The 24,606-nt window shown below is 55.2% G+C and overlaps 1 protein-coding gene across 1 annotated transcript in view; it reads right to left on the bottom strand.

The window, feature by feature from the left end:
- The window catches only part of Dlgap4 (DLG associated protein 4), a 69,963-nt gene extending 46,138 nt beyond the window's left edge, over positions 1-23,825 (bottom strand). The window contains 6 exon segments of the mRNA XM_048349157.1: positions 10,918-11,158; positions 15,807-15,857; positions 18,233-18,347; positions 20,048-20,229; positions 20,231-20,293; positions 22,764-23,825. Coding sequence (XP_048205114.1) covers positions 10,918-11,158; positions 15,807-15,857; positions 18,233-18,347; positions 20,048-20,229; positions 20,231-20,293; positions 22,764-23,759 — 1,648 coding nt within the window. The 5' untranslated portion in view covers positions 23,760-23,825.
- Positions 23,826-24,606: the final 781 nt, after the last annotated feature.

Raw genomic sequence — 24,606 nt, 5'->3', positions numbered from 1 at the left:
AATCCTCAAATGTCAAAGCTGGAAGGACCTAGGGGACCGTGCCCTCAAACTCCCTAATTTTTCAGAAGGAAAAATGGAGATCAGGAAAGAGAACAATGAAGACACATGGCATTTTTGCTTCCGCCGGGAACAGAATGTTGGCATGCTGCCTCACAAAATGTCTTCAGAGATTCCATGATTTCAGAATCAATCTTAGGAGAAAGATTGCTATTCCCATTTCATAAAGTAGGAAGCTGACATTCTAGGGAGAGTGATGACCTGAGCGAGGGTGAGATGTGGGGCTCTGACCAAGCCCTTTCTCCTCCCACTACCAGTTATCCATGTAAAGTGCCAAGCACAGGACACACAGGAAAAGGCCACACGTGAGACAGCATGGCAGTGACTTCTTCAGAGGCAGTGCCATGGAACACTGAAATCAGGGGTTGTGCTTAAAATCTCTGTAGGTCCCTGACCCTTCTGGTACTCATCTCCTTTCCTCTAAGACTTGGGGGCAACACATTTGGTCTGATTCCCAGATCCAAAGTTCTAGGACATCTGGGAGTCCTTGACAGCAGACCCCAGTTCTCTGCAGTTCTCAGCCTTTGTCTCCAAGCTGGGGTGGGGGGTGGGGGATGGGAGGGGAAAAGGAACCCAGCCATAGACTGATCACAGCAACAAACTTACTGATTTGTTCTGAAGGGCCACTGCCCAAGCAGAGCCCACCTTTAAGCAACAATAGGATGGCACATGGAAAATTGTTACTTAGCACAGATGTCACCATGGACACTCCCAACTGTCTTTATAAACTATCTGAAGAAGAGCAAGCTGAAACTAGGCACAAGTAAGAGATAGTCATCTCTGCTCTCTCAGAAGGACAGGTGTAATTTCTGTATAACCCAGTGGTAGTAGCAAGGAGGGTAAAAATCCCTGAACTGTGGAGTCCTAGGGCCTGCCAGGAGCTAGCTGTCAACCCGCTTAGGCAGGCTCTACCGCACCCCCAAGTCAGTTTAAAGACAGGCTGACAGTTCCCACAGCATGTCTATAGATGTTTCATTTGATCTCCATAACAAGCCTGTGGGGCCAGCACACACAATCATTCCCTTTCAACAGATGGGGAAACAGGCTTGATCAGGTCAAGGGTCTCACTCAATATCACACCCCTTGATCCTGGCAGAATCAAGGCTCCAGAGGTCTAAAACAGCTAAGCACAATAGTCCAGGATGGTCCTGTTAAGAATAATTCCCCTCTCCACTCATCTTGAATTGCGCTTCAAAAAAAACCAAGTTTTACAGGTCCTTGTTCACCTGCCCACTCTGGTGGCCTGCAAAGTTCTGACCACAAACCCATAATCCAGCTGCCTAGGCCACACCCCCCTTGCAAAATTTCATTACTCAAGTTGGCAAGAACGCTGCCCCCACCCCCATTCGGGTCTAAATAAATGCCCAAGTGATATCACATCCTGCTGCCAGTTCCAAAATAGCCCAGGCCTGCCCACAAGCCATCACAAAGTGCTAGGCCATGCAGGGCCAAGCAGCAGGCAGGCTGGCCCACTGCACACACTCAAGCATCTAAAGCAGAAGCCTCAGAGCCCCAAGGCCCCACTCCCTCCTGCCAGGTAGCCTGGCCCCTCCCTCCTGCTCCCCCAGATCCGGAGGCCCCACAGCCTCCTTGCCCACGCGCCAGCCCCTGCCCCAGCGCCAACCCATGGAGCCTCTGCCGCGGCCAGCCTGCGGGACCACTCCGCCCGGCCCGACCCGGGCATCCCACCACTCACATTGCTTCAAGAGCTCCAGACACAAAGCCATGAGGGCCAGAGGAGGGTCAGAGACCAAGAGACCCGGAGACAGAGAGAGGGAGAGGGAGAGACAAGGAGCAGAGGAAGGGGAGACAAGGGACCACGAAGAGAAGCAAAGGGGAGGGGGTGTCAAGAGCCCCGGGCAAAGGAGCAGGATCAAAGGGGGGCCTTCAGCACCAGAGCAGAGGGGAGACCACCAAGACAGATGCAGGGGACAGAGAGGCAGAGAGCAAAGCGGGGACCCTGACAGAGAGGTGGAGGTCCTCGAAGAAAGGATGAGACAGCAGCTGAGGACAAACCAAGAGAAGGCAGAGAGGGGCTCTCAAGTAAGGAAGCTGGGGGGCCGCGGGGGGGGGTGTCCAAGGAGACCCCCAAGGGATCTGGGAAGTCCTGACAGATCTGGAGGACACCCAGAGGGGAGAAAGCCGGGGGGTGGGTGGGGTGTCAGGATTCAGAGGGTGGCTCCAGGAGGGGTCGTGATGGATTGAAGGGGGGACCTCCAGAAGGTCCAGGGGGTCAGGGACTCCGAGGAGCCAGGCCCCAGGGAGGGGAGTGATGGACTGACAGGAGGACACCCAAAAGATCTGGGGGGCATGGAGGGGGCCCCAAGAAAGCGGGTGTCAGAACGGATGGCTCTGAAGAAAGGGGGGACCCGAGATCGGTGGGCGAGGGAGGGGCCGGGCGGGAGGGCGAGGGCAGAGACAAAGAGACAGCGAGCCGGGGAGAGACAAAGCGGGCGCAGCGGGGACTCGGGCTGGAGGGCTGGCGGCCAGACACAAGGACAGAAGCGCGGGCGTACGACGGACGGACCGACGGACGGACAGGGAGGAGGGCGGGGGCAGGGCAGGGCCGGGCGGGGGCGGCGCCCGTCTCCTCGCGGGGCCGCGGCTGCTCCGGGCGGCGCTGGGCGGGCCCCGGGCGTCCGGGCTGAGGAGGCGGCGGCGGCGACGACGTGGACCGGACAGACGGACGGAGTGACGGACGGACTGGCGGCAGCTGCGGCCAGCGGCGGGCACTCACCCTCCTCCCTCACGCGGCCCGGCCCGAGGCTCCGGTTTTGTACGCCCGAGGGGCGGGGCCTCCGGGTTAAAGCCCCGCGCCGGCCCCGCCCCCCGCGTCAGCCGCGCGCGCGTCACCGGGGACTCCGGGCTTGGCCGGGCGCGCGCGCACGCCGCTCGGCACGTGGCCCGGCGCGCGCGCGCGCGGCGCGGCCAGTGCGCAGGCGCGCGGGAGCTCGGCGCGGCCCACGCCCAGCTCAGCTCACCACCACCACCGCCCCCCCCCACCCCGGCCGAGAGGAGAGCGCGCACCCACATCGGCACGCGCATGCCCGGGCTGGTGAGGGAGGGGACGAGGGGACGCAGAGGAGAGGAGGGGGTGTTCCGTCCCTCGAACCGCCCCGCCAAACCGGTTCCAGCTGGAATGGAACGCCACGCATGCTCCGTGCGGGAGGTGGACTCGGCAGGAGCGCGGGCCGGAGTACTCGCGGCTGTCCCCGGAGTGAGCCCAGCCGGCGCCTCGCGGTAACCGGCAAGACCGAGGCTCGGAGGAAGCCACTCGCGGGGGGGTCTCTCCGCCCCTCACAGACCGGCACGCGGGGCCTGTCAACTGCGTCCGTGGGGGGCCTGGAGGGGCTCCCCACCGCGCCCGGGACCCGGCGGGCGTCCCGCGCCGGCCCCTTCCCGTCCTTGTCCTCGGGGCGACAGGACGACGCCCACACCTGCGGCCGGCCGGCCACCGCGGCCACCGCGGCCCGGCGCCTGCGCCCTGCAGGCCGCACAGCGCTGAGGACACTTGCACCATGGTTTTTGCGCCAAGGTATATATTATATCATATGTAATATAAATGCATTATATTATATATAATATAATAATGACGATGAGGATGATAATAACACGATCACTCCAGCCACTGAGGGTTTACGGAGCGCCCCGGGCGCCAGGCACTGTGCTAGGCACGTCTCAAAGTATAGTAACACCGCCAGCACTCTTCTGAAGGTGGCTTGGGGTCTGGATTTTATATATATATATATATATATATATATATATATATATATATATATATATATATATATGCGCCCCTACTCCTCATCCTGGGAGTCCCCAGCCTGCCTGACCTCCCTACAGAGCTGAAGGCTGGACTCAGACCCTGCCTGGGCTGTAGGCATTCTCCTGAGTGTGGGGGAACCCCGAAATCCCGACTTTTCCCCATCTAGTTGCTGTTCTGACCCAGGTCCCCAGTACTGGCTGTTGAGGGAGTAAGAGAGCTCTCGCTATTCTTGCCTGGCTGCATAATATTCCTTCCTTATTCCTACTCTGTGCTCTGGCACTCTTCCCCTCCACCCTTCCTTTCCTTCCTCCCTACCTTCCCCTCTCCAGCATCTGGCTGGTTGCCAAGACCACTCTCCCTGCTGTTCTACATAAACTACACCTGTCACCCCAGTATCAATCAAGGCCCTGCAGAGCTGCCTGATAGGTAGCACAGTTCTCATTACCCAAAACCAAGGTTTTCTAAGGTCTATGGCCAGGACTAATCAATTCCCTCTCACCCTCCTCTGACCTCATTTGTCATCCCAGGCTCTCTCCTTTGCTTTAGCCCAGCTATACAGGCCCTGGTTCCTTCTGCAACACACCAGCTTTGCTTCTACCTCAGGACCTTTGCATTACTCCCCCTCCTGCCTGCAACATGTGCCCAGCACTACACAACCCCTCACAAGTCTTTGCTCAGAATCTCTTTTCTCAAGTGGGCTCCACCCTAGCTACCCTGCTTACATGCTGCTCCCTCCACCAGCACTCCAGCAACTTTCCAACAACCTACATACTGTATATAGTTTTACCTTTCCCCTCCCACTCCTGATAGAACATTCTGTCCATGAGGGCTGGCGGCGTGGCTCAAAGGCAGAGCACCTGCCTGGCAAACATGATGCCCTAAGTTCACACCCTCTATACCACCAAGAATGTACTGTGCATGCAAGCAAGGGTTTTCATCTTGTTCACTGATTGTCCTGTCCCTGGCATGTATATCACAGCCTGGACTGTACTAGTTGATCAATAACATAGTCTTGAAAAGGCTGCCTGACTATAGGCACATACTTAACCTCCATGCCCAGGAACCTCTGAGGTTCTAGCTAAGATCCCTGGGAAGCTGGTCCCGGGTGGCTCGTGCCTGTCATCTCATCCTAGCTACTCAGGCTGAGATCTGAGGATTGCAGCTCAAAACCAGCTTGGGCAGGAAAGGCTGTGAGACTCTTCATTTAGCCACCAAAAAGCCAGAGGTAGAGCTGGCTCAAGGGGTAGAGTGCCAACCTTGAATGAAAAAGCCAAGGGACAGTACCCTGGCCCTGAGTTCAAGCCCCTGAATTGGAAAAAGAAAAAAAAAACCCAAACACTCTTTAGTCTCTCTTCCTTCAGGGTGACTGCTGTACCTACTTAGAGTGTCTTGTCTTTTCCAAGTCTCAGTCCTGGGGTTGGAGGCCTGCCCACCAGTCCTTCAGTCCTGATTGTTATTTCTCTCAACTGTCTGCTTCAAAAACTAGACTCAGGTCTGGCATTTGGCAGCACTTTGGAAGCACTCAATGAACCAGGAATGTTCTGCTTGGTGGAGCCCAGGGAGGAAGCCTTCTGCCCAGTGCTGTGTGGGGGTGCTGGTGTCAGCAGTCAGGAATTTGGGCTCCTCATCACTCATTCTGGAAAGGCCTCCTGGGTCCTCCTCTCACTAGCTGACTCTGGCCCCTGCCCAGACCTTGCTGTCCCTTGCCTGGACCATGACACTAGCCTAAAGGCTACTGGATGATTCTTTTCATGCTGCCAGATGATCCTCCTGAAAACCCACAGAAACCTCCCCCTTCCCACCCCACCTCCCACACAGGGCAATGGGGAGCTCAAGGCTCTGCAGTGAGGCAGACACGGGTAGGAAACTATTCCTTATCCTACCTCCTGAGTGACCTTGACTCTGTGCTGCAGCTGTTTTGTGAAACTGTGTGTGTGTGTGTGTGTGTGGTGGAGGAACTGGGTTAAATCAGGGGTGGCAGATACATAGAAATCCCCTGGTCACAGCAAACACCACCAATCGATGGTGGCACATTTAATCTGCTTAACTAGAACTCAGTCCTGAGTACCAGGGATCAGAAATGACACAGGAATTGAAATCTATCTGCAGTCTCTGGATCTCTGGGGATTGGAAGGGCTGAGCTGACAGGAGCCCACAGTGTAATAACCAGAGACTGGGGCGGGTTAGGCCTGGAGTAGGCTTGGTGGGCAAGTCTGACTGGAGGGATTTTTGCCAGGCTCCCTTGCTGTATGTATGGGTGGGAGAGGGAGAAGTGAACCAGAGAAGAAAGCGGGAGAATTCTGGAGAATGGAGAAGGGGCAAAGGGAGAGCAGAGCGGTCTATGACTTAGGTGGGTACAGGTATCCAAACCCAAGCTGCAAAGCAGATGAGACACAAGCAAGTGACTAATGCCCATACTCCTAGCCACTCAGGAGGCTGAGATCTGAGATCACGGTTCAAAGTCAAGTAAGTCCAATTAACCACTAAAAACTCCAAAGTGGAACGGTGGCTCAAGTAGGAGAGTGCTAGCCTTGGGCAAAAAAAAAACCCTCAAGAGACAAGGCCCAGGCCGAGTTCAAACCACAGGACTGACAACAACAACAACAATCCCCACAGATAATGAATTTGAGGCCCAGGAGAGGCAGGTCCCTTCTCAGAGTGATGCAGCAGAGATGAAACTAGGACTCAGCACCCCTCCTTCCAGCAGAAAGCAGGGTGTTTTCCTGGCCAGAACCTGACCCAGATCAGCCTGCAGTGCCACCAGAGTGACCCCTGAGTGTGCACAGGAATGTGTCTACAAGCACAGGTGCAGCACATGCAGAAGGCAAGAGCAGGGGGCCGCCCAACAGCACCCAGCTTCACTCCGTGTGGTTCAGAGGGAGTTGGAGAGACAAAGAAGGATGGCAGGGAGGGGGGAATTTGAGGGCTGAGGGAGGGACTGAAGGCAAAGATGGGAGGGAAGGAGAAGAAAGAAGATGGGGGAGAAGGGAAGGCAGGAGGAAGTCTCCTCACTGTCTTTCTCAGCGGCATAGAGAGGAGAGGTGTGGGGCTGGTCTCAGCTCTCCCCCATGCCCCTTTCCATGTGTCCTTTGGCTGCTGGGAGGGGGGGGGCGCGGGGGTGTCTGTGTACCGGTGGACTTACAGCCTAGCTGCTCCTGTCCTCCACATCCCAGCTGGAACAGGCAGGCCTGCAAGTCACCTGCCAGAGCTATTTCTGGAATGTGGAATCTGGGTCAGAGAGGGGGAGGGAGGAGAGCCGCGGCAGCCTTGAAGCTGGGAAGCTGCCAGCTCTGCACAGTGAGGGGGCTCCCTGTCCTCCCACAGCATCCCAAGATCGGCTAGCCCCTGCCAGGCTCCCAGAGCCTCAGCACCCAGCCCTCGGAGCACCTCCCACTTGCCTTATGCATAGGCATGGGGAGAGGGAGCAACAGTCCTGAGGGTGGAGTCCCAAGGGCTCACTCCTTATACAGGTAGTAAGTGTGTGTGTGTGTGTGTGTGTGTGTGTGTGTGTGTGTGTTCTCTGAGCCGGCCCAACTCCCCCAGGGAGACAGAGGCTGAGGGAGGGGCACCTGTGTGTGTCTGTCCAAGTGGAGGCAAGCCATGGGGGCAAGGTTGCACAAGTTTCACACGGATTAAGGATGCCAAATTATCAGGAGGGGTGCTTCACAATATAGACACAGTTGAATTATCTAATTAATGACAAATTTCTGGCAGATAGAAGTACAGCACCTAGGGCTGTGAATGTGGCTTAGTGGCAGTGCTTGCCTAGCATGCATGACGCCCTCGGTTCAATTCCTCAGCACCACATAATAAAAACAAAAACAAAAAACAGAAGTAAAGCACCTTGTGGAAAATATACATGCTGACACCTGTTCAGCAGATGGCAGTGAAATCTGATAAAGGAATCCCCTCCCTCCCTTCCTCCCTCTATATTGGGGTTTGAACTCAGGGACTTCTGATTGCTAGGCTACCATTCAAGCCATGCATCTAGCCCTTGTTTTATTTTTGCAGCTTATTTCCAAGATAGGGCCTCTTGAACTTTTCTGCCTGGGCTGGCCTTGAACTGAGATCCTTCTACTCTTAGCCTTTCCAGTAGCAGGTAAAGTGTGCCCTACCACCCCTGGCCTGGGGTGGATAAATCCTTTGGTGGCCCCAATTTACAAGGCACATGTGGAGGGGCCATGAGACTTGATGGAGCCACACAGGCAATATGTGTGGTAGTATGTGTGCATGTGTATGCTGACATTTGGTGCATGTGTGTGCATGTGAGAAAATGTGCATGCGTTTTCACATAGGTATATACATGCACATATGTCTGGGTGGGTGCTGTGTACACATGCTTTCCTATGTTGGTTTGGGCTGAATCCTCACATGAAGAATAATTGGAGTCCATATCCCCTGTGAAGTTTAATGTCAAAGTCTGGCTCATCTATATGGGATTATGTGCCATAATGGATTAAACTATTGCCTTCAATTCCCAGCCCTTTGTTGTATTCATACCCTTTGCTACATAACCAGTTTCTCCCACAAAAGGTAGAATGTGTTTTATCTTGGCTTTGAACTCCTAGAACTTGTTTTTGTTTTTTATTTTTTATTTTTTATTTTTTTGGCCAGTCCTGGGCCTTGGACTCAGGGCCTGAGCACTGTCCCTGGCTTCTTCCCGCTCAAGGCTAGCACTCTGCCACTTGAGCCACAGCGCCGCTTCTGGCCGTTTTCTGTATATGTGGTGCTGGGGAATCGAACCTAGGGCTTCGTGTATCCGAGGCAGGCACTCTTGCCACTAGGCTATATCCCCAGCCCCCTAGAACTTGTTTTGACCAACTGGATGTTAGTAGGCATGAGACAAAGAAAGACATGAAATGTGCTTGTCTGATGAGGCTGCCCTTTCATGCTTCTGGCCATCACCATGAAAAGAACATGCCCCAGCTAGCCGTTGCATCCAGAACACCCTTTGGTGTCAGCTGAGCAGAACTGGCTGATCTGTAGTCTCATGAGTGAGAACCAAGGCTGTGGTGCTCCTGTGCTTGTTACACAGCATTATCGCGAGGATAGCTGCCGCATACACATTGGTAGCAAACATGGAGTGTGCTAGCAATAAAAACTGAAAATACGTAGCACTGGCTACAGGCACTCAGTGGTGACTTGACAGGAAGCTGTTGCAGGAGGCTTGAGAAAAGAGGCCCTGAATTATTTGTGGGTCAGGATCCTGGGTAAAATTATCTTCTACAGTCACTTGAGGAGAGTGGATGGATTTGGGCAAGACAGATTCCAGGAAAAATGTGGAAAGCAAGAGTGGGCTCCTTTGGGCTGTGAGAAAGAGAAAAACTCATAAAAAAGCAATAGCCAATCTGTAGGGAGTAATTAGAGGAAATAGAGAAAGCCCAGAACTTGCTGAATTGGAAAATAAGTCTGTCAACTCCCATCTCTCCAGGCAGAAGAGCATTCTCAAGATTCAGCCTAGGGACAGAGATCAAGCCAAGGTCAAACCTGGTGAAGGTACATCTGGAGGATCAGACCAAGGCCAGGGTGGGTTGTAACACCTCTTATTAACACTGAAGGTGTGAGCTGGTCAGGAGAGCTGACAGGAAGCTTAAGGGCATCACAAAGTCAGGAGAGAGTGGTCAGACTCAATAATAATTTTGTGTTTGGCTCTGGCCCAAGGTTGCTCCTTGGAATCAAGTACATAGAAAACCTCGTAAGGGTCTGAGGCAGGTGCAGGGTAACTTGGCACCCCTCAGGCAGTGAGTGAGATCACTGGAGATATAAAAAGGCATCTATTTAGCTCCCCAACTTCCTTCTGGGAGGAAGCTGCCTGAGGAAAGGGGCTGCTGCCTGAAGGCCACATTCTCCAGTGTAGGAGATAGTCAGGGAACATTCCCTGTCCAAGAGTATTTGCCTGGAATGACTTCAGAATTCCCATGGATCAGTAAGTCTCTGGATCTCTGTTCTCCTGCCCCTCTTTCTTTCCTGGTGGTGTTGGGGATTGAACCCAGGACCTTGCACATGCTAGGTAGGTACTTTCTGGCTGATATAACCCTAGCCCTCATCTTTCCCTTTATGCAATGTGAGCTGTAGTTAGCCTATCCCTATTTTACCAAAGTATGCTGGGGACAGGGAGGGTAGGATACAGTATAGGTAACTTGGGTTTTTAGATCATGGGCTGTTATTGATCAAGAGAGGCACATGGTGACCTGACAGATCCTGCATTGTCAATGTATGATGGGATGAAACCCTGGGGGTATTGGTGGGGGGGAGGGGTGTTCCTACATGGGAAGGACATGAATAAATGTGGGGTGGGGTGGGGCAGGAAGACCAGAGAGAGTGAGGAAGGGACCATGCAGAGGCCAGCATAGTTAAACCAATCGGGTGGGTGGTTTCCTGTGTGTGTAGGGATGTGGGTTCGTTTCCTGACCTTGAACACCAGGGAGCACTGGAAGCAGCTGTCTCTCCCTCCAGCCCTCTAACTCAGTCAATTCTGACAAGCAGGAAGAATGTCCACCGCTTGAGTCACTGTCCTGCCTGCCTATGGGAGGAGGGTAAGCTTCCTGTCTTGCCTTCACTTCCCCAAGGCCTCTCTAGGGTCTGGTTTATAGATGGGAAACTGAGGCTCAGAAAAGAGACGCTCAAAGCCCTCTACTCAGCTGTGTTTTCCCCTTGACCTGGGCTCTCTATTATCACAATGCTTCCTTCCATCTTCCTCTGGTCACACATGAGTTATCTTTAGGGGAGCTGGAAGGGCTCTGGGAAGGGTGGGCTTCCTTAATTGTGAAAGAGAGAGAAAATTTGCAAATGCTCTAGGCTGCCCCACTCCTCCCTCTCTGCAGGTTTGCCAGCCAAAGTAATCCTAACTGGTAAATCCAGCTCAGGAAGCCCTGCCCACCAGCAAGTGGCTGCTCTAAGCCAGAAGCAGCTACGTCCCCCCCAGGTTCCACTGATCCCCAAAGTCTACGCAGTGGAGAGCTGGCTTCTGCCAACTGTGTGGACTTCAGTTCAATCATCCCCCCACCCCCCCAACGCTGGCCCACAAGCCAAGTGCTAACTAAGGAAAACAAGCCGCCTGGCCTCCCCCCCGCCCCCCAGGAGGTACTACTCACTTGGAAGCGTACGACTGTTGCTGAGGCTGCCGGTGCTGGGCGGTGGGGAGAGGGACTGCAGGGAGACACTGTCCTCCTCCTGGGAGCAGCCTGCCTGGATGGCTCGCAGGTAGCTGTGGCTGCGGGAGCGGAAGTAGCTGGGCAGGGGCAGGTCCAGCACCTCTGCTGCCGTCGACTCTGCTTCACTGCAGGCCGACTCACAGGCTGCCTCGTATTGGTCGCTCAGATCTGCCTCCCGCACCTGCCCAGGCAAAGGCAGGCATCAGGGGCCAGCTCTGCCCACCCTGGGGGGTGCGGGGGGGTGCTTGGTGGGGACACCCTCAGCCTGCCCCTCCTCTCATTTCATCCAGGGCACAGATGGGCAGATGGGAGCCCTGGAGAAATGAACAGCCCCTCTCACCTCCTGGGGGCCTCAAGGTTTCCCATTTCTACAAGGAGAAGAAAGCAGAAATACCCCAGGATGATTTCTGTTTTGTGTGTCCACCCTTCTGGACTGAAAGGGTCACATCTGACTTGTATGATCAATTAGTCATGTCTGCCCTAAACACTAGAATGGGGTTTGCAGTAGTTGTGTTGTATAACTGCTATCTTATGGCTCAATCTCTTTTGTTTTTCAAACAAAAAGTCCCTCAAGGCCAGGGAGAAGACACTTGCCAGGGTTACCGGTAAGGAAGGGGGCAAAACCAGTACTCCAAAAATGTTTTCAAGGAACATGAATCTAGCCCTGGCACGCAGAATGGATACTGAGGAGGGTGTGTGTGTGGAATAGAAGCAGGGGCTAGAGATGAAACTGATGCAAGAGCCTAAAGAGAAGGAAGCAGCAGCAAGTATTTATTAATGGTGTCTGCCTGGGATAGCATGGAGAATGGTGGTATATATATGATTTGCCATTTTCTATTTGCTTCAGTCGGGCCTACCGGGTTCCCAAATGTCCCTCCAAAGATGACTGTGTAAGGATTGTGCAAGTCTCAAGCTGGAAGTTTGAGCTCAGGGAGGTCTCATCATATACCATGTATTTTCTAGGGGCTCAGGAAGGGTTTTCTGGCCCATGACTCAGGCTGACAGCTGTGAACCACACTGTAAACTCTGAGGCATCATCTAGCTAAAGATGGATAGATAGTAGGTGGAGGCCTGAGGCGAGACCAGAGCTAGGGCAGCAAAAGGCACAAGATGGCTGAGTACTGTGTGCAGGAGAAGCTGGATCCGGGTCTGCGGCCAGCTGTGTGGCCTGGGTTATCACTGTGTTCTCTGGGCCAGTCTTTCCTCATCTGGATAAAGTAGAATATTCTGGATATTTGCCCATGTATGCATCGGGCAAAACAGTGTTGGGAAAGGTTGAAATCTGTGCTATCAAACATGGTAGCCACTAGCTGTGCATGGATATTTCGGGGGATTTTTCTTTTTCTTTTTTTGTAGTACTGTGGTTTGAACTTAGTGTCTCTTGCTTGCTCCGTTTATTATTAGGCTGGTGCTCAACCATTTGAGCTACATCTCCAAGCCTGGCTTGTCGCTGGCTATTGTAGAGATGAAATCTTGCTGACTTTTCTGCCTTTGAACTATACTTCTGCATACCTCAGCCACTTGAGTAGCTAGGATTACAGGTGTGAGCCACTGGTACCCATCTAGACTTAAATCAATAAGATTTAATAAAGTGTGGTAGTCACATTTCACCTGCTGAAAGGCCTCATGTGACTAGTGACTAGTGGCTACTATGGACAAGCATAGACGGTAGAACATTTTCTATCACAATAGAATTCTACTGCTCAGGGTCAACATGTTAAAATGCTGCCACATGACCTACCCAGAATTCACTTGGAGGGGTAATTAAAAGCAACTGTTGTTTATCCTCCACCACTTCAAATGGAGGGCAACTAGGTCTTGCTTTGTGATTGCACCAGAGCATTGCAGTTCTAGAACTAGACTGGCAGGGTTTCAACCCTCATGAGTTCCGTGCAGTTTGAACATAGGCGAGTCACTTGGTTTACTCTGTGCCTCAGTTTCTCATCTATGCAATGGGCTGATCACAGTCTCAATTTCTCAGTACCGTCAAGACTAAATGAAATAACGTATTGCATGTTCCGAACAGAATTCAAGAGTGAACCCCGGGTCACCTGCATCTGAGGATACAGGTAACAAGGTGGAGGGAACATGAGGATTCACAAAGTTTGGTTAAGATGCAAGCCAGGGGGCTGGGAATGTGGCTTAGTGGTAGAGTGCTTGCCTAGCATGCGTGAAGCACTGGGTTTGATTTCTTAGCACCACATAAACAGAAGAAGCCAGAAGTGGCACTGTGGTTCAAGTGGCAGAGTGCTAGCCTTGAGCAAAAAGAAGCCAGGCACAGAGCACAGGCCCTGAGTCCTAAGCCCCAGGACTGGCGAAAAAAAAGATGCAAGTCAGGTGCTGATGGGCCATGCCTGTAATCCTAGTTACTTAGGAGGCTAAGAATGGGAAGTTTGCAGTTTGAGGCCAACCAGGGCAGAGAAATCCATAAAACTGTCCTCACAAGGAGGAGTTGGATGTGGTGGCACATGCCTGTGATTCCAGCAACTATGAGAAGCCTACACGTAGGTGTTATCAGGGCTGAGATGCCTGCACAGGAGGGAAACCAGACCCTACCCTTAAAATAACTAGTAGAACTGGGCACTGGTGGCTCATGCCTAAAATCCTAGCTACTCAGGAGGCTGAGATGTGAGGATCGACCGCTATTCGAAGCCAGCCTGGGCAGGAAAGGAATGCAAGACTCTCCAATAAACTACTCAGAGAAAGCCCGAAGTAGCACCGTGGCTCAAGTGGTAGGGCAAAAGGAGGCTCAGCGACAGCTCCCAGGCCTGCAGTTCAAGCCCTAGGACTGGCAAAAAAACAACAACAAAAAACTGAGCTGGAGGTGTGGCTCACCAGTATTGCGCCTGCCTACTAGTAAGTGCCAGGCCCTGAGTTTGAACTTCAGGGCTGGCAAAAGAAGAAAAAGATGCTCCCAATGTGGGGCTGGGAGGGGCACGGGGTGGTGAGTGAGTGCTGCCGTGGGTCTTACTGAGGACTGGTGAGACTCCTGTCATCCTCATCGCACACCCACTAGGGTTAGGGAGGAAGAGGTCACCTGACCCACTGAGGGCTCCGAGAGGCCTCTCGAATAACGTGTTCAGGAGGAACACATGGCTTTTAGAACCTGGGTGAGGAGATGGAGGGCATCCACAGCTGAGCTGGTGCAGCTCTAGTTGCCCCACGGGAGGTATAGCCTTGGATGGGTCCTTTGTCTGTTCCTGGCCACAATGAGGGATTGAGCTCAGTCCTTTGCCTGCCCCACTTTCCGGCTTGGAGTGTGAGGTGGGGGTGGGGACACTTCGGGGGTAGGATGTGTGTCTGTAGATGGGAGGGGCCCTCTAGACATGGCCTCTGCCAACTTTTAAAGGTTTCAAAATTCCCTTTTAATTTCCCCATGCCTTTAAAGGTTCTACAGGAAAGAGGAAGTTAGAGGACTCTGGGCTGAGAGGGCCGGGATCTGGCAGCTAAAACCACAGGCCCAGCCCCCTCCACCCTGTCCTGCCCAAAGGAAACTCTTCCCAGGCTGGCCTGGGCTGGTGGGGGGGGGGGGGGATGAGGAGGAGCCAGAAGACCTATTGTGTTGGGGCCCAATCTTCTTTCCCTTCCTTCCTCCCTTCCTCTCCATCCTTGTCTCTGTCTCTCTTGCCCAGCTTAGGCCAGGTTGGCCTTAAAAACGATCCCCCTGCTTCTATGTCTCCAGTGCTGAGATCAAAAGCATGCTCTTCCATGAGATTTCTTGCTTCGTTCACAGTACCTAGCTCATTGTTGCTTTTTTTTTGGCCAGTCCTGGGGCTTGGACTCAGGGCCTGAGCACTGTCCCTGGCTTCTTTATGCTCAAGGCTAGCACTCTGCCACTTGAGCCACAGAGCTACTTCTGGCCGTTTTCTATATATGTGGTGCTGGGGAATCAAACCCAGGGCTTCATGTATTACAAGGCGAGCACTCTTGCCACTAGGCCATATGCCCAGCCCTCCAGTCCTGGGTCTTTTTTTTGGCCAGTCCTGGGCCTTGGACTCAGGGCCTGAGCACTGTCCCTGGCTTCTTCCCGCTCAAGGTTAGTACTCTGCCACCTGAGCCACAGCGCCCCTTCTGGCCGTTTTCCATATATGTGGTACTTGGGAATCGAACCGAGAGCTTCTTGTGTAGGAGGCAAGCGCTCTTGCCACTAGGCCATATTCCCAGCCCGCAGTCCTGCCAGGGCATAGGCACTGTCCCTGAGTTTTTGTTCCACTGAGTTTTATGCTCTACTACTTGAACCACAACACTACTTCTGGCTTTTTCTGAGTTGTTTATTGGAGCTAAGAGTCTCATGAGCTGGGTGCCAAGGGTCACGCCTGTAATCATAGCTACTCAAGAGGCTGAGATCTGAAGATGGTGGTTCCAAGCCAGCCCCAAGCAGAAAAGTCCCTGAGACTCTTATCTCCAATTAACCACTCAAAAAATACAAGTGGCGCTGTGGCAGTAGGTACCCTTGAACACAAAGAGGCTCGGGGACAGAGCCCAGGCCCTGAGTTCAAGCCCCACAGCCAACAAAAAAGTCTCACAGACTTTCCTGCTTGGGCTAGCTTCAAACTGTGATCTTCAGACCTCAGCCTCTTGAGTAGCTAGGATTACAAGCATGAGCCACCGGCACCCGTCTAGTTTCCCATTTTTAGGAAGAGGAAACTTGAGGCACAGAAGTGGAGTGACAGAGGTATGGGGGCTGTAGGGTCAGGTCACCAGTGTGAGCCTCAACGCCATCCTCATGGCAGGGGACCTTCCTCGCACTGGCTGTGCTTGTCCTGCCCAGGCTGGGCTCCAGGACTGTGCTCTGGATTGGGGTACACGAGAACGACAATCATACTGACCTGCTGCTCATGGCCAAACAACTGGGGGAGCAGGGAGGCCTGTCCAAAAATCTGCAGGAAAGAGAGGGGGAGGGTTAGGGAGGCCAGGGCTGGGGCAGGGCCGGGGCTGGGCCACTCAGGCTCTGGAGCCAGGGACTGGAGGTTGGCTTGTCTCAACTCATCCTGGCTGCCCCCCCCTCCCCCTGCTGCTAGACCTCACTTGGTTTCCTTGGGATAGAGGCTGGCTCTTGGGGCGGGACATCACTGAGAACTTATCATCTGCTGTCCTGTGTAGCCCCTGGGACCATGGATACCCCATCTGCAACTCTCAGGCTGCCCCCTTGCAAATACAGATCGGGGACAGCCCCTGGTATCTCCCAGGCTTCGATGTAGCTGACTGCAGTTTAGGTCATTCAACCTTCCGGGGGTAGGTGCTGTGGGTAGTTAGAGAACCCCCAAGGCTGGGAGGCAGGCAGGGCTGGGTAGGGAGGTAGGGATGGTTCCTGTGGGAGTCCCTAGCCTGGCCAGTTCCAGGTGCCTGGGCGAGGCAGGGATGGTGAGGGTGAGAGACACAGGGAAACATGAAGGTGGAAACACATGTAAACCAAGAAAAATGTGAACAAAGACCCAAAAGGGCAGGGAGACAGAAAGGAGGTAACTGGCAGAGCTGGAGAGACAGGGAGGAGCACAAACAATCAGCAAACACCTACTGAGGGCAGTGAACAAGACAAGGTACCTGCCTGCAGGGAGGTCCCAATCTCAAGGGGCAGGGATAGGGGGAGAGGGGGCAGCTCTCTGAGCATCAGGCACTAGCTGTGTAGAAATCTGAGCGCAGAGAGCATAGAGTAGACAAGAGAGGCTGCTAGGTCTGTGAGGCCCAGAAAGGAGCCAGGTGTCTGCAGCAGGGTGTGGGGCAGGGGCTGGGGTCTATCAGAGCCTCTCAGGTCCAAGTGGAAACTCTAGCTTCCCTCACAGTGTGGGAGGAAGCGGGGCACTGGTGGCTCACACCTGTAATCCTAGCTACTCAGGAGGCTGAGATCTGAGGATCACAGTTCAAAGTCAGCCTGGGCAGCAAAGTCCATGAGATTCTTATCTCCAATGAACCATCAAAAAGTCAGAAGTAGAGCTGTGGCTCAAGTGGTATTGTGCCAGCCTTGAGAGAAAAAGCTAAGAAATAGTGCCTAGGCTCTGAGTTCAAGCTCCCTACCAGCGCGGTGGTGAGTGGCAGGTATAGAAGCTGCGATGGCTGTTTAGGTGGCACTTGCTGTGACCTGAATAAGCGCGGTAGATGCTCTGCCCCTCCTCAGGTCCTATTCCTGGGTGTCACCGGGGCTAGAGAAGGGTCTGGAGAGACCAGGACTATGGAGTGATGGGCAGTGGAGTCCTCAAGTCTCATTCATAGCAGGTAAGTGCTCTGACATTGAGTCACAGGCCAACCCTTCCAGGCTATCCACAGCCCTGGCTGGGCGTCTACACCCACTGTGTGCAGAGCTGATTCCTACAGAGAGGAGGCCGGGTCTGCCCCACTGCCGCTGTGCTGCTCCCCAAGGTCCCTGTCTGGGCCTCGTTTCCCTACCCACATCATAGAGAATTTGCAAGCTCTAAGGTACTGTCTCTACAACAAGAGCTGGGGGCCATGACTTGAGACTCCTATTCAGCTTTCCCTCCTCCTAGCTGTGAGACCTCACCTCTCTGAGTCTCAGTTTCCCCCTCTGGGATGTGGAGATACAATAAGGCCACCTGAGGCCTTATCTTACTGTCTGAGGGTGTAAAGACTCAAGGAGCTGACAGCTTCTTGCACAGGACTGAAGAAACATGAGGTGTGCCTGTCACAATTTATGGTGGCCCTGCCAGACCTATTTTCCTGAGTGGGTCCAGGGACCCAAAGCAGAGGTGTAAGTTCCTCAATGACACACAGCAATATAGAGAGAAGCATAAAGGTAGCTACCCTTGCTGAGCACAGTATGTTCAAGATGATACACTACCCACTCACAACTCTGACATAGGAACCACCCTCCTCCTGTGTTCAACCAGAAAGCCAAGCACAGGGACGGGAGGTGACCTGTGTCAGATTCCTAGCATCAATGACAACGCTGGGACTCAAAGCCAGGTGTCCGGTTCTCCATCCCCTTGGATCTGAACACAACGAGGAGTAACAAGGCCCCTCTAGAGTCTCTGCTGGCAGCTCAGGTCTCAGTGGTGCGTATGTGTGGGTGCACTGTCCCTTGGGGGGGGGGGAGGGTCCTCTGCTCCAGAGGTCTTATGTGTCAGACTCAATGACAATGCTCTCCAGCCACAGGATAGTCAGTGGAACAGAGACACACACACAAGTAGCTTCAGGAACAAAGACCAAACAGAAGCACAATACAGGTATCTGGGAACCCTGGAGGAAGACTGGGCCTAGACGTGTTTTTTCCCAAGCCCCTTGGCCTTCAGGCCGCCCTCACCTGGCTGATGCAGCTGGAGTCATTGAGGCTGTCGCTGATGGGGTTGTAGTCCTCTTCCCAGCTCGGACACTTGGAAGGCAGCAGCATGTCCACTGAGTCCAGGCGGTCCAGACTCCTGGAGTGGGGTAGAGAGCAGACAGGGCTCAGTCCACCCACTGTTAAGTCTGGAAGACAGGCCCAGAGGGGAAAAGACTGGCCAGGTGGTCATCCGGTGGTAGGGGGGAGGGGGGAAGGAATCTACTGCTGCCAGCCTGGGCGAGAGGGGAGCACTGCCAAAAGGAACGCTCTCAGCCTCCACCTGTCATGCCTGATGCGGACACAAGGTGGCAGCACAAGTCTGCCTTTGACTGTTTTAGGCCTAAGGCCAAGTGTACAGTCCGCACCCCTTCCTCCCTGCAAACCTGGGGTCACCAGAGAAGCGAATCCAAGTTTACAGCACTGACCTTTGTTTAGGAATTCCCTAAGGGCTGCGATGTCCAGGTGACTTCTATCAGCCCCCAAGGACCCACCACTGAGCCTGTGAAGCCAGTTTTGCCCTCAACCCTTATTCTAGAAATACGGCCACTGAGCATCTCTGTAGGTCACGACAGAGGCCTGGGTTGGAATCTAGCTTTCTGCAGTGGGCGAAGTCAGTCAACTTACCACCCTTGCTGCAGACTTGGTATCCTCTTACACAGAGAGTGAATGGCCCTGTCTGCCTGCCAGGAATGGGATGGGCGTTTAACGACACAGATTTAAGTGCACTGGGGTAGACCAGCAAGGCAAGTGCCAACAGAGAGGAGCCATTTATTCTTACTATGGATTCTTTCGTCCAAGGCCTGTGCCCTGGAGCCATCACCTCTCTCGCCTTCATGCTCACTGGTTGTTCGTAAAATGGCAGGTTCAGGACCAGTCAACCAGATCAGTCTCCTCACTTAGGAAGTCTGAGGCTCAGAGAGCTGGGGCAGGCTTGGTGGTGCTCCAAATACCAACCTGAGGCCATACGTGGCCTTGCCCAGCCCAAACCCCATGCCTGGCTTCCCCAAATGTGCCCTTCTCTTCCTGCTCAGTGGCCCTGTCACCTGCCAATCCTGCCCCCTCCCTCCCGTCCCCATCTTCCCTGGCCACCTCTTCTGTGAAGCTGTGGCTCAACTTCCAAGTTGTTGAGGAGCTAGGAATAAGCTGGTTTCCTCTGACAAAGCCCAGGAAGGAGCTGCCACAGTGCGATTGCAGGCAGGGTTGTTCTCTCTTCTACTTCTGACTTCACTCCCCTCCCCAATCCTGGAGCCCACACTAGGGGTCAGTTATAGGAGAAAGGGCAGTGTGTGTGTGGGGGGGTGCTTTCCCATAGGAAAGGGGCTCATGAAGGGCAGGTGCACCCACCAGAAGGAGTCCCCCTCCCCCCAGGCAGTTCCCCTGTGAGAGTGGAACTTACCTGGGGATGTGTCTCCCGAGGCAGCTTACCTGGACCAGTCAACCCAGGTGAGGTTCTCATTATGGGTGGGGTTAGCCAAAGGATGAGGCTCACCTGTGCTGGGGGTGGGACTCACGGATGGTTCACCGTGGGGCTTCTTCGGGCACAACTGGTTCGTGTGCAGGACCAGACTAAGCATGAGGACCTCTGGGAAGGGCCAGCCTGAGGGAAGGTTCACCTAGGGGCACAGCTGGCCAGTGAGCAGGGTTTGCAGGTGCTGGGAGCTCCGGGGGGCGGGGCTTCAGCAGGGGGCGGGGCTCGCACGCGGGGCGGGGCTAAGGGCGGGGCCAAGACTGGTCCTGGAGGGTGGTACTGTCAGGGCTCCCCTGCGAGCGCGACAGGGGTGCAGGGGTGCGGCTCACCTGCGCGGGTTGCTCTGCTCTCCCAGGGACTGCTGCGTGGCCCTCAGGTAGCTCTGGCGCCTGGCGGCGGTCTTGGGCGAGGGCTTGGGGCTGCCACCACCGGACTCATCGCTGTCCTCATCGCCCATGGCCTTGATGTAGCTGCCGCTGCGCATGCGCCGACAGGGGATGGGGCCCTCGGCCCGCGGAGTCCCCGTCCCGGGGGGACAGCAGCGCCGTGCTCCACTCGCCACCGCCACCGGGCACCTGGGGACATCCAGGGCCAGGACTCAGTGGGGAGAGGGGGGTGTGGCTTGGCCTCGTCACCGGGGAGTTGGCACTGACCCCTCTTCAGAGGGCCCAGGGTGGGCACAGGGACCTGGGTTCCAGAACCGGCTCCAGGGCAACTTCACTGCCCGGCCTGAAGCAAATCCTTGCTCCTCTCCAACCTCTGATTTCTCGATGGAGCCCTAGCGGGGTTTGTCCCGGCAGTTGGGCGGGAGGCTTTGGATCAGAATGGCCTCTGCTGTGGCCGGGCTTCCTGAGCACCCACGGGCACCCTGTTCATTTGTGCCCTCTCCGGCCACGCTGTATGGCCCTGCTGCACAGATGTGAGCACCAGGCCCAAGGCTAGGTGAGTCACCTGCCGAGAGAGGCCTCCAGACCTGGAGCCAGAGCTGACCCCAGGGCAGGAATCAGAAATCAGCCTGGGGTGTGTGGGGGGGGGGGAGTGTGGGCGCGTGCACACGCGTGTGTGCACAGACTCAATCAGGCATTCTTTGTCTCAAAGCAGGGAAACTGAGGTACAAAGCAAAGGGATGAGCAGTCACAAAGGCTCAGTTTTCTCATGTGAGCCCCAGGGACCCTAGGCAAGTGAGGTCTCCGCTACGAGGTCACTGCTGGTCACCCTGGCCCTCAGTGGTTCTGGTGGTAGGAGCCAGCTGAGAACCCCACCCCCAGGTCTGGCTCTGCTGGCTGCTCTGGGGCAGTGGGCACAGCGGGTCCTCCTTGGTCACTCACTCACTGTTTGCACAGAGTGGATGGCACTTTGGGAGGAAGTAACACATCTGAGCCCTTACACGCTTCAGGACCTGGGGCTGGGTCCTCTGAGCCCCGACACAGATTTCAACACGCACAAAGCAGCAGCACGTCTTGCTGTCTACAGCCCTCAGCAAGCACCTCCACGTCACACACTGCTCACTTCTACCCAAGGGTAACCAGCAGCTACCTCCAACATGCTCATACCATGCCTACAGAGCAGACTCCCTCAACCCCACACTTCCCACGCTCTTGGACACACTACACACATCCACAGCGACACACCTGACCGCCCCCCCCCAATTGCATGCATACCTCTGCGTGGATGTGGGGATATGTTCCAGTGTGCTCAGCACCCCACTCCAGCATGCACTCAGGAAACCCGGGTTCCATGGCCTTAGATACCAGGAGCTACTTCTGGCTGAGACCCCCTTAGGGGCCACCTCCAGTGAACTCAACCCACAGTAACGCCCCCTAGCTTCAATAACTCCACAACTGACTGCCCACACTGGCCCTTGAGACTGGCACCCTGTGTATTCCTGCTTAGAATCTAAGACCAACTCAGCTGGCCTCTCCTGGTGTCTTGGAGGCATCTATCTCTACCTAATCAGACCCTGCAGTACCATGTTGAGAGGGAGAGATCACACACACTCGCCCTGTTTCAAAACACCTGGTGTTGGAACCAAAGAAGTGGACAGAAAGGCACAAGTGTCCTCCACAGGTTTGAAAGGCCGCAGAGATTTCAATATCCTCCTATTGATGTACAGAACCGCACCCCCCCCCCCCAAAAAAAAAGTGTTTCACTGTTTCTGGTGTTTTATACAGAATGGAAAGAACTCTGGCTTTGTCATACCTCACTCAAGATGAATCTGATGTGTTTCCCAGGAGCTAGCTAGGCCTGTGCCTAGATGAACCCTGGAGGTGGCACTTAATACTGCAGAAGCAGCCCCTTCCATCGGCACAGTGCTCCATGTCAGCCCACCCACTGGGCTCTGCCCCTGCTCAGCAATGCTGTAGCAGTGAGGCGTCCAAGCCTCCTGCTACCTGCAAACTCCATGGCCCTGGTGCATGGCAAGCACTCACACACATTAGTGCATTACAGAAGCACCCCCCCCCCACCCCCGAGCCCCAGCCCCAGCCAATCTCCTGGGCTGGTGACTTGTGCTGCTCCTGTCCCTCTCTGCCCACACCAGTCCCTGTTGGGTCCTGTGTCCCCTCCTAGAGTCTTGGTCAGCAGGACCCTTGTCAAGCCTTGTTCGTTCATTGTCTATCTGTCCCCTCCCACATGTTCTGCATACTTCCTCCAAGCCAGACCCTGTCCTCAAGGAGGAGCCAGTCTGATGGGGTGGCAGGCAAGAGGCTGGCATTAAGGCTGTGCATTGGTGATGGTGTGTGTGTGTGTGTGTGTGTGTGTGTGTGTGTGTGTGTGTGTATGTGAGAGAGAGAGAGAGAGAGAGAGAGAGAAAGAGAGAGAGAGAGAGATGCTTCCAGGGGCATATTTTAGCTGCTTCTCAGGTCAGGCTCCAAAGGCCCTAATCAATGTCAGCTAAAGCCTGATCAATGGAGGGTTCTTTACTAGTAGGCCCCACTAGTGAGAGGCTCAGAACAAAGCTACTTCCCACATGGGTCTATGGCGCCTCAAAAGACACCACCACCTGTGTCCCCAGCCCTCAGTCCACTGGCCCTGGCAGACACCTACCTGCAGGTAATGGTAGGCCAGCCCCTGGTGGCAGGATTTGGATTTTAGTAGGCTCTTGTCCAGGGTGGCCGAGGTCTTTTGGCAGACCTCATGGGCATGGCTGAGGGTCAGAGTGGACCAGGAACCCCGCTTAACGTAGTTGGTGTCAGAACCCACACCAAGGCTGGGGCAGGCAGCGGGGGGTGCAGGTGGGGGCGGCGGGGTGGTCAGCTCAGTGGTGGTGGTCTTGGCAGCCTTAAGCATGTGCCCACTGATGGTGTTGTAGGCATGCATGAAGTAGCGGGGCTGGGTGCGTTCGGCCTGGCGGCCGAGGGTCATCAAGCCGGAGACCGGGCCACCGCTGCGGAATGCGCCGCTCTCCCCGTCCAAGTTGTCATCAGAGCTCCACCAGCCTGAGATGTTGGAGCGGCTGCGCCGTTTGGGCTCTCCAGCCTTGGCCCGCTCCTTGCTTTTGGCCCTCCGGCCCTTGCCGTCCTCCATGCCACCCTTCTTGTTGCCATTGGCACCAAGCTTGCCTGCTGTGCCCTCCAGCGAGGGCGCCTTAGTGAAGAAGAGCCGCTGGACAGAATGGACCAGGTGGCGGATGCGGCCGGGGCTCTCGCCACGCTTGGCCTCGCCCCGCGGGAACTGCAAGGTGCTGAAGCCATCTCGGTGGATGGGCAGCTGCTTCTCAAACTGGTCCAGGAGGTTGGCCGGCAGCCGGTTGATCTTGGTGGCCTGGGCATGGCTGGGGAAGGGGCTCTCCTCTGGCACCTCGAAGTGGGAGCTGTAGTGGATGCGAGGGAAGGTGCTGCTGGGAGGTGGCAGCTGGTTGTTGAGTGGGAAGAGCCCGTCTCCTGGCAGGGTGCCCTGACCGGGGAAGCGGGCCTCCCGGGCGAAGGCCTCGGTGGGCGACAGCAGGTAGGGATTGCGGTCAGACCCTGCAAACAAGGGCTCATGTGGCGGGTCCAGGCTGTCAGACAGGTGGCGGGGGCGGCTGTCACCGAGGCCTTTCATGATCCCGGCCCGTGAGGCAGGGGCCGTTGCCCTAACGGGGCGCCCAGGTCTCCTCTCCTGGGCAGCAGCTGTCCTGGGGAGAGAAGACAGGGAGAAGTCAGCTCTTGCCTGGACCGGCGTGGGGACGGGATGCTCAGAGCCGAGCGGGAAGCGGGAGTGTGGAGTCTGCCTTTGCCATCGTGGGATGAGGACAAGAGCAGAACTGGTTGGATGTAGATGCTGCAGCTGGACGATCCCTGGTTGGATGGAAAGATGTTGAGAGCCACCTGCAGAGCCAGGAAGAACATGCGGGGGGGGGGGGGCGGGGGGAGCTGCCCACCCCATCCTCTTCCCATCTCTGCCTCACCACGGAATGGGGGAGGGTGGCGGCACACGTGAAGACACTGCGCACACATCCAAGCTCTGTCCGTCCCCCTCAGGCCAGGCCAGCCTGGAGGACTGCACGCAGGGGACCTCTTGGGCCCCCAGGATCCAGGCTGAGGGCTCCAGGTGGTGCCATTTTTGTGGTCCCTCAAGCGCTCCTTGCCTATGCGCCATGGAGGCCGTCCACAGAGCAGGAGCAGGCAGGGCCCACCTTACCTGCAGCCCAGGGCAGTGCTGTCCGGCTCTTGTGTGACCCTCTGTAAATACTCGCTCTTGCCCTCGCTAAATGTTGAGGGGCAGCAACCTCTGGGCCATGTGCTGGGACCACAGACATCAGAGAGGCCAGCAAGTTCACACGCCCATGGTTCCCAATGGAGGTGAAGTAGTGATGGCTGGAACACTGGTGCTCAGAGAGAAGAGAGGCACATCCTGGGGACTCGGGGACCAGGCAAGACTTCACAAAGAGATGAGACCTTAGCTAAGT

Source organism: Perognathus longimembris, chromosome 6 (assembly GCF_023159225.1).
Source record: "Perognathus longimembris pacificus isolate PPM17 chromosome 6, ASM2315922v1, whole genome shotgun sequence".
Taxonomy (NCBI): Eukaryota; Metazoa; Chordata; class Mammalia; order Rodentia; family Heteromyidae; genus Perognathus; species Perognathus longimembris.
The sequence above is the reverse complement of the archived record's forward strand: the minus strand, read 5'-3'. Positions and strand labels throughout refer to the sequence as shown.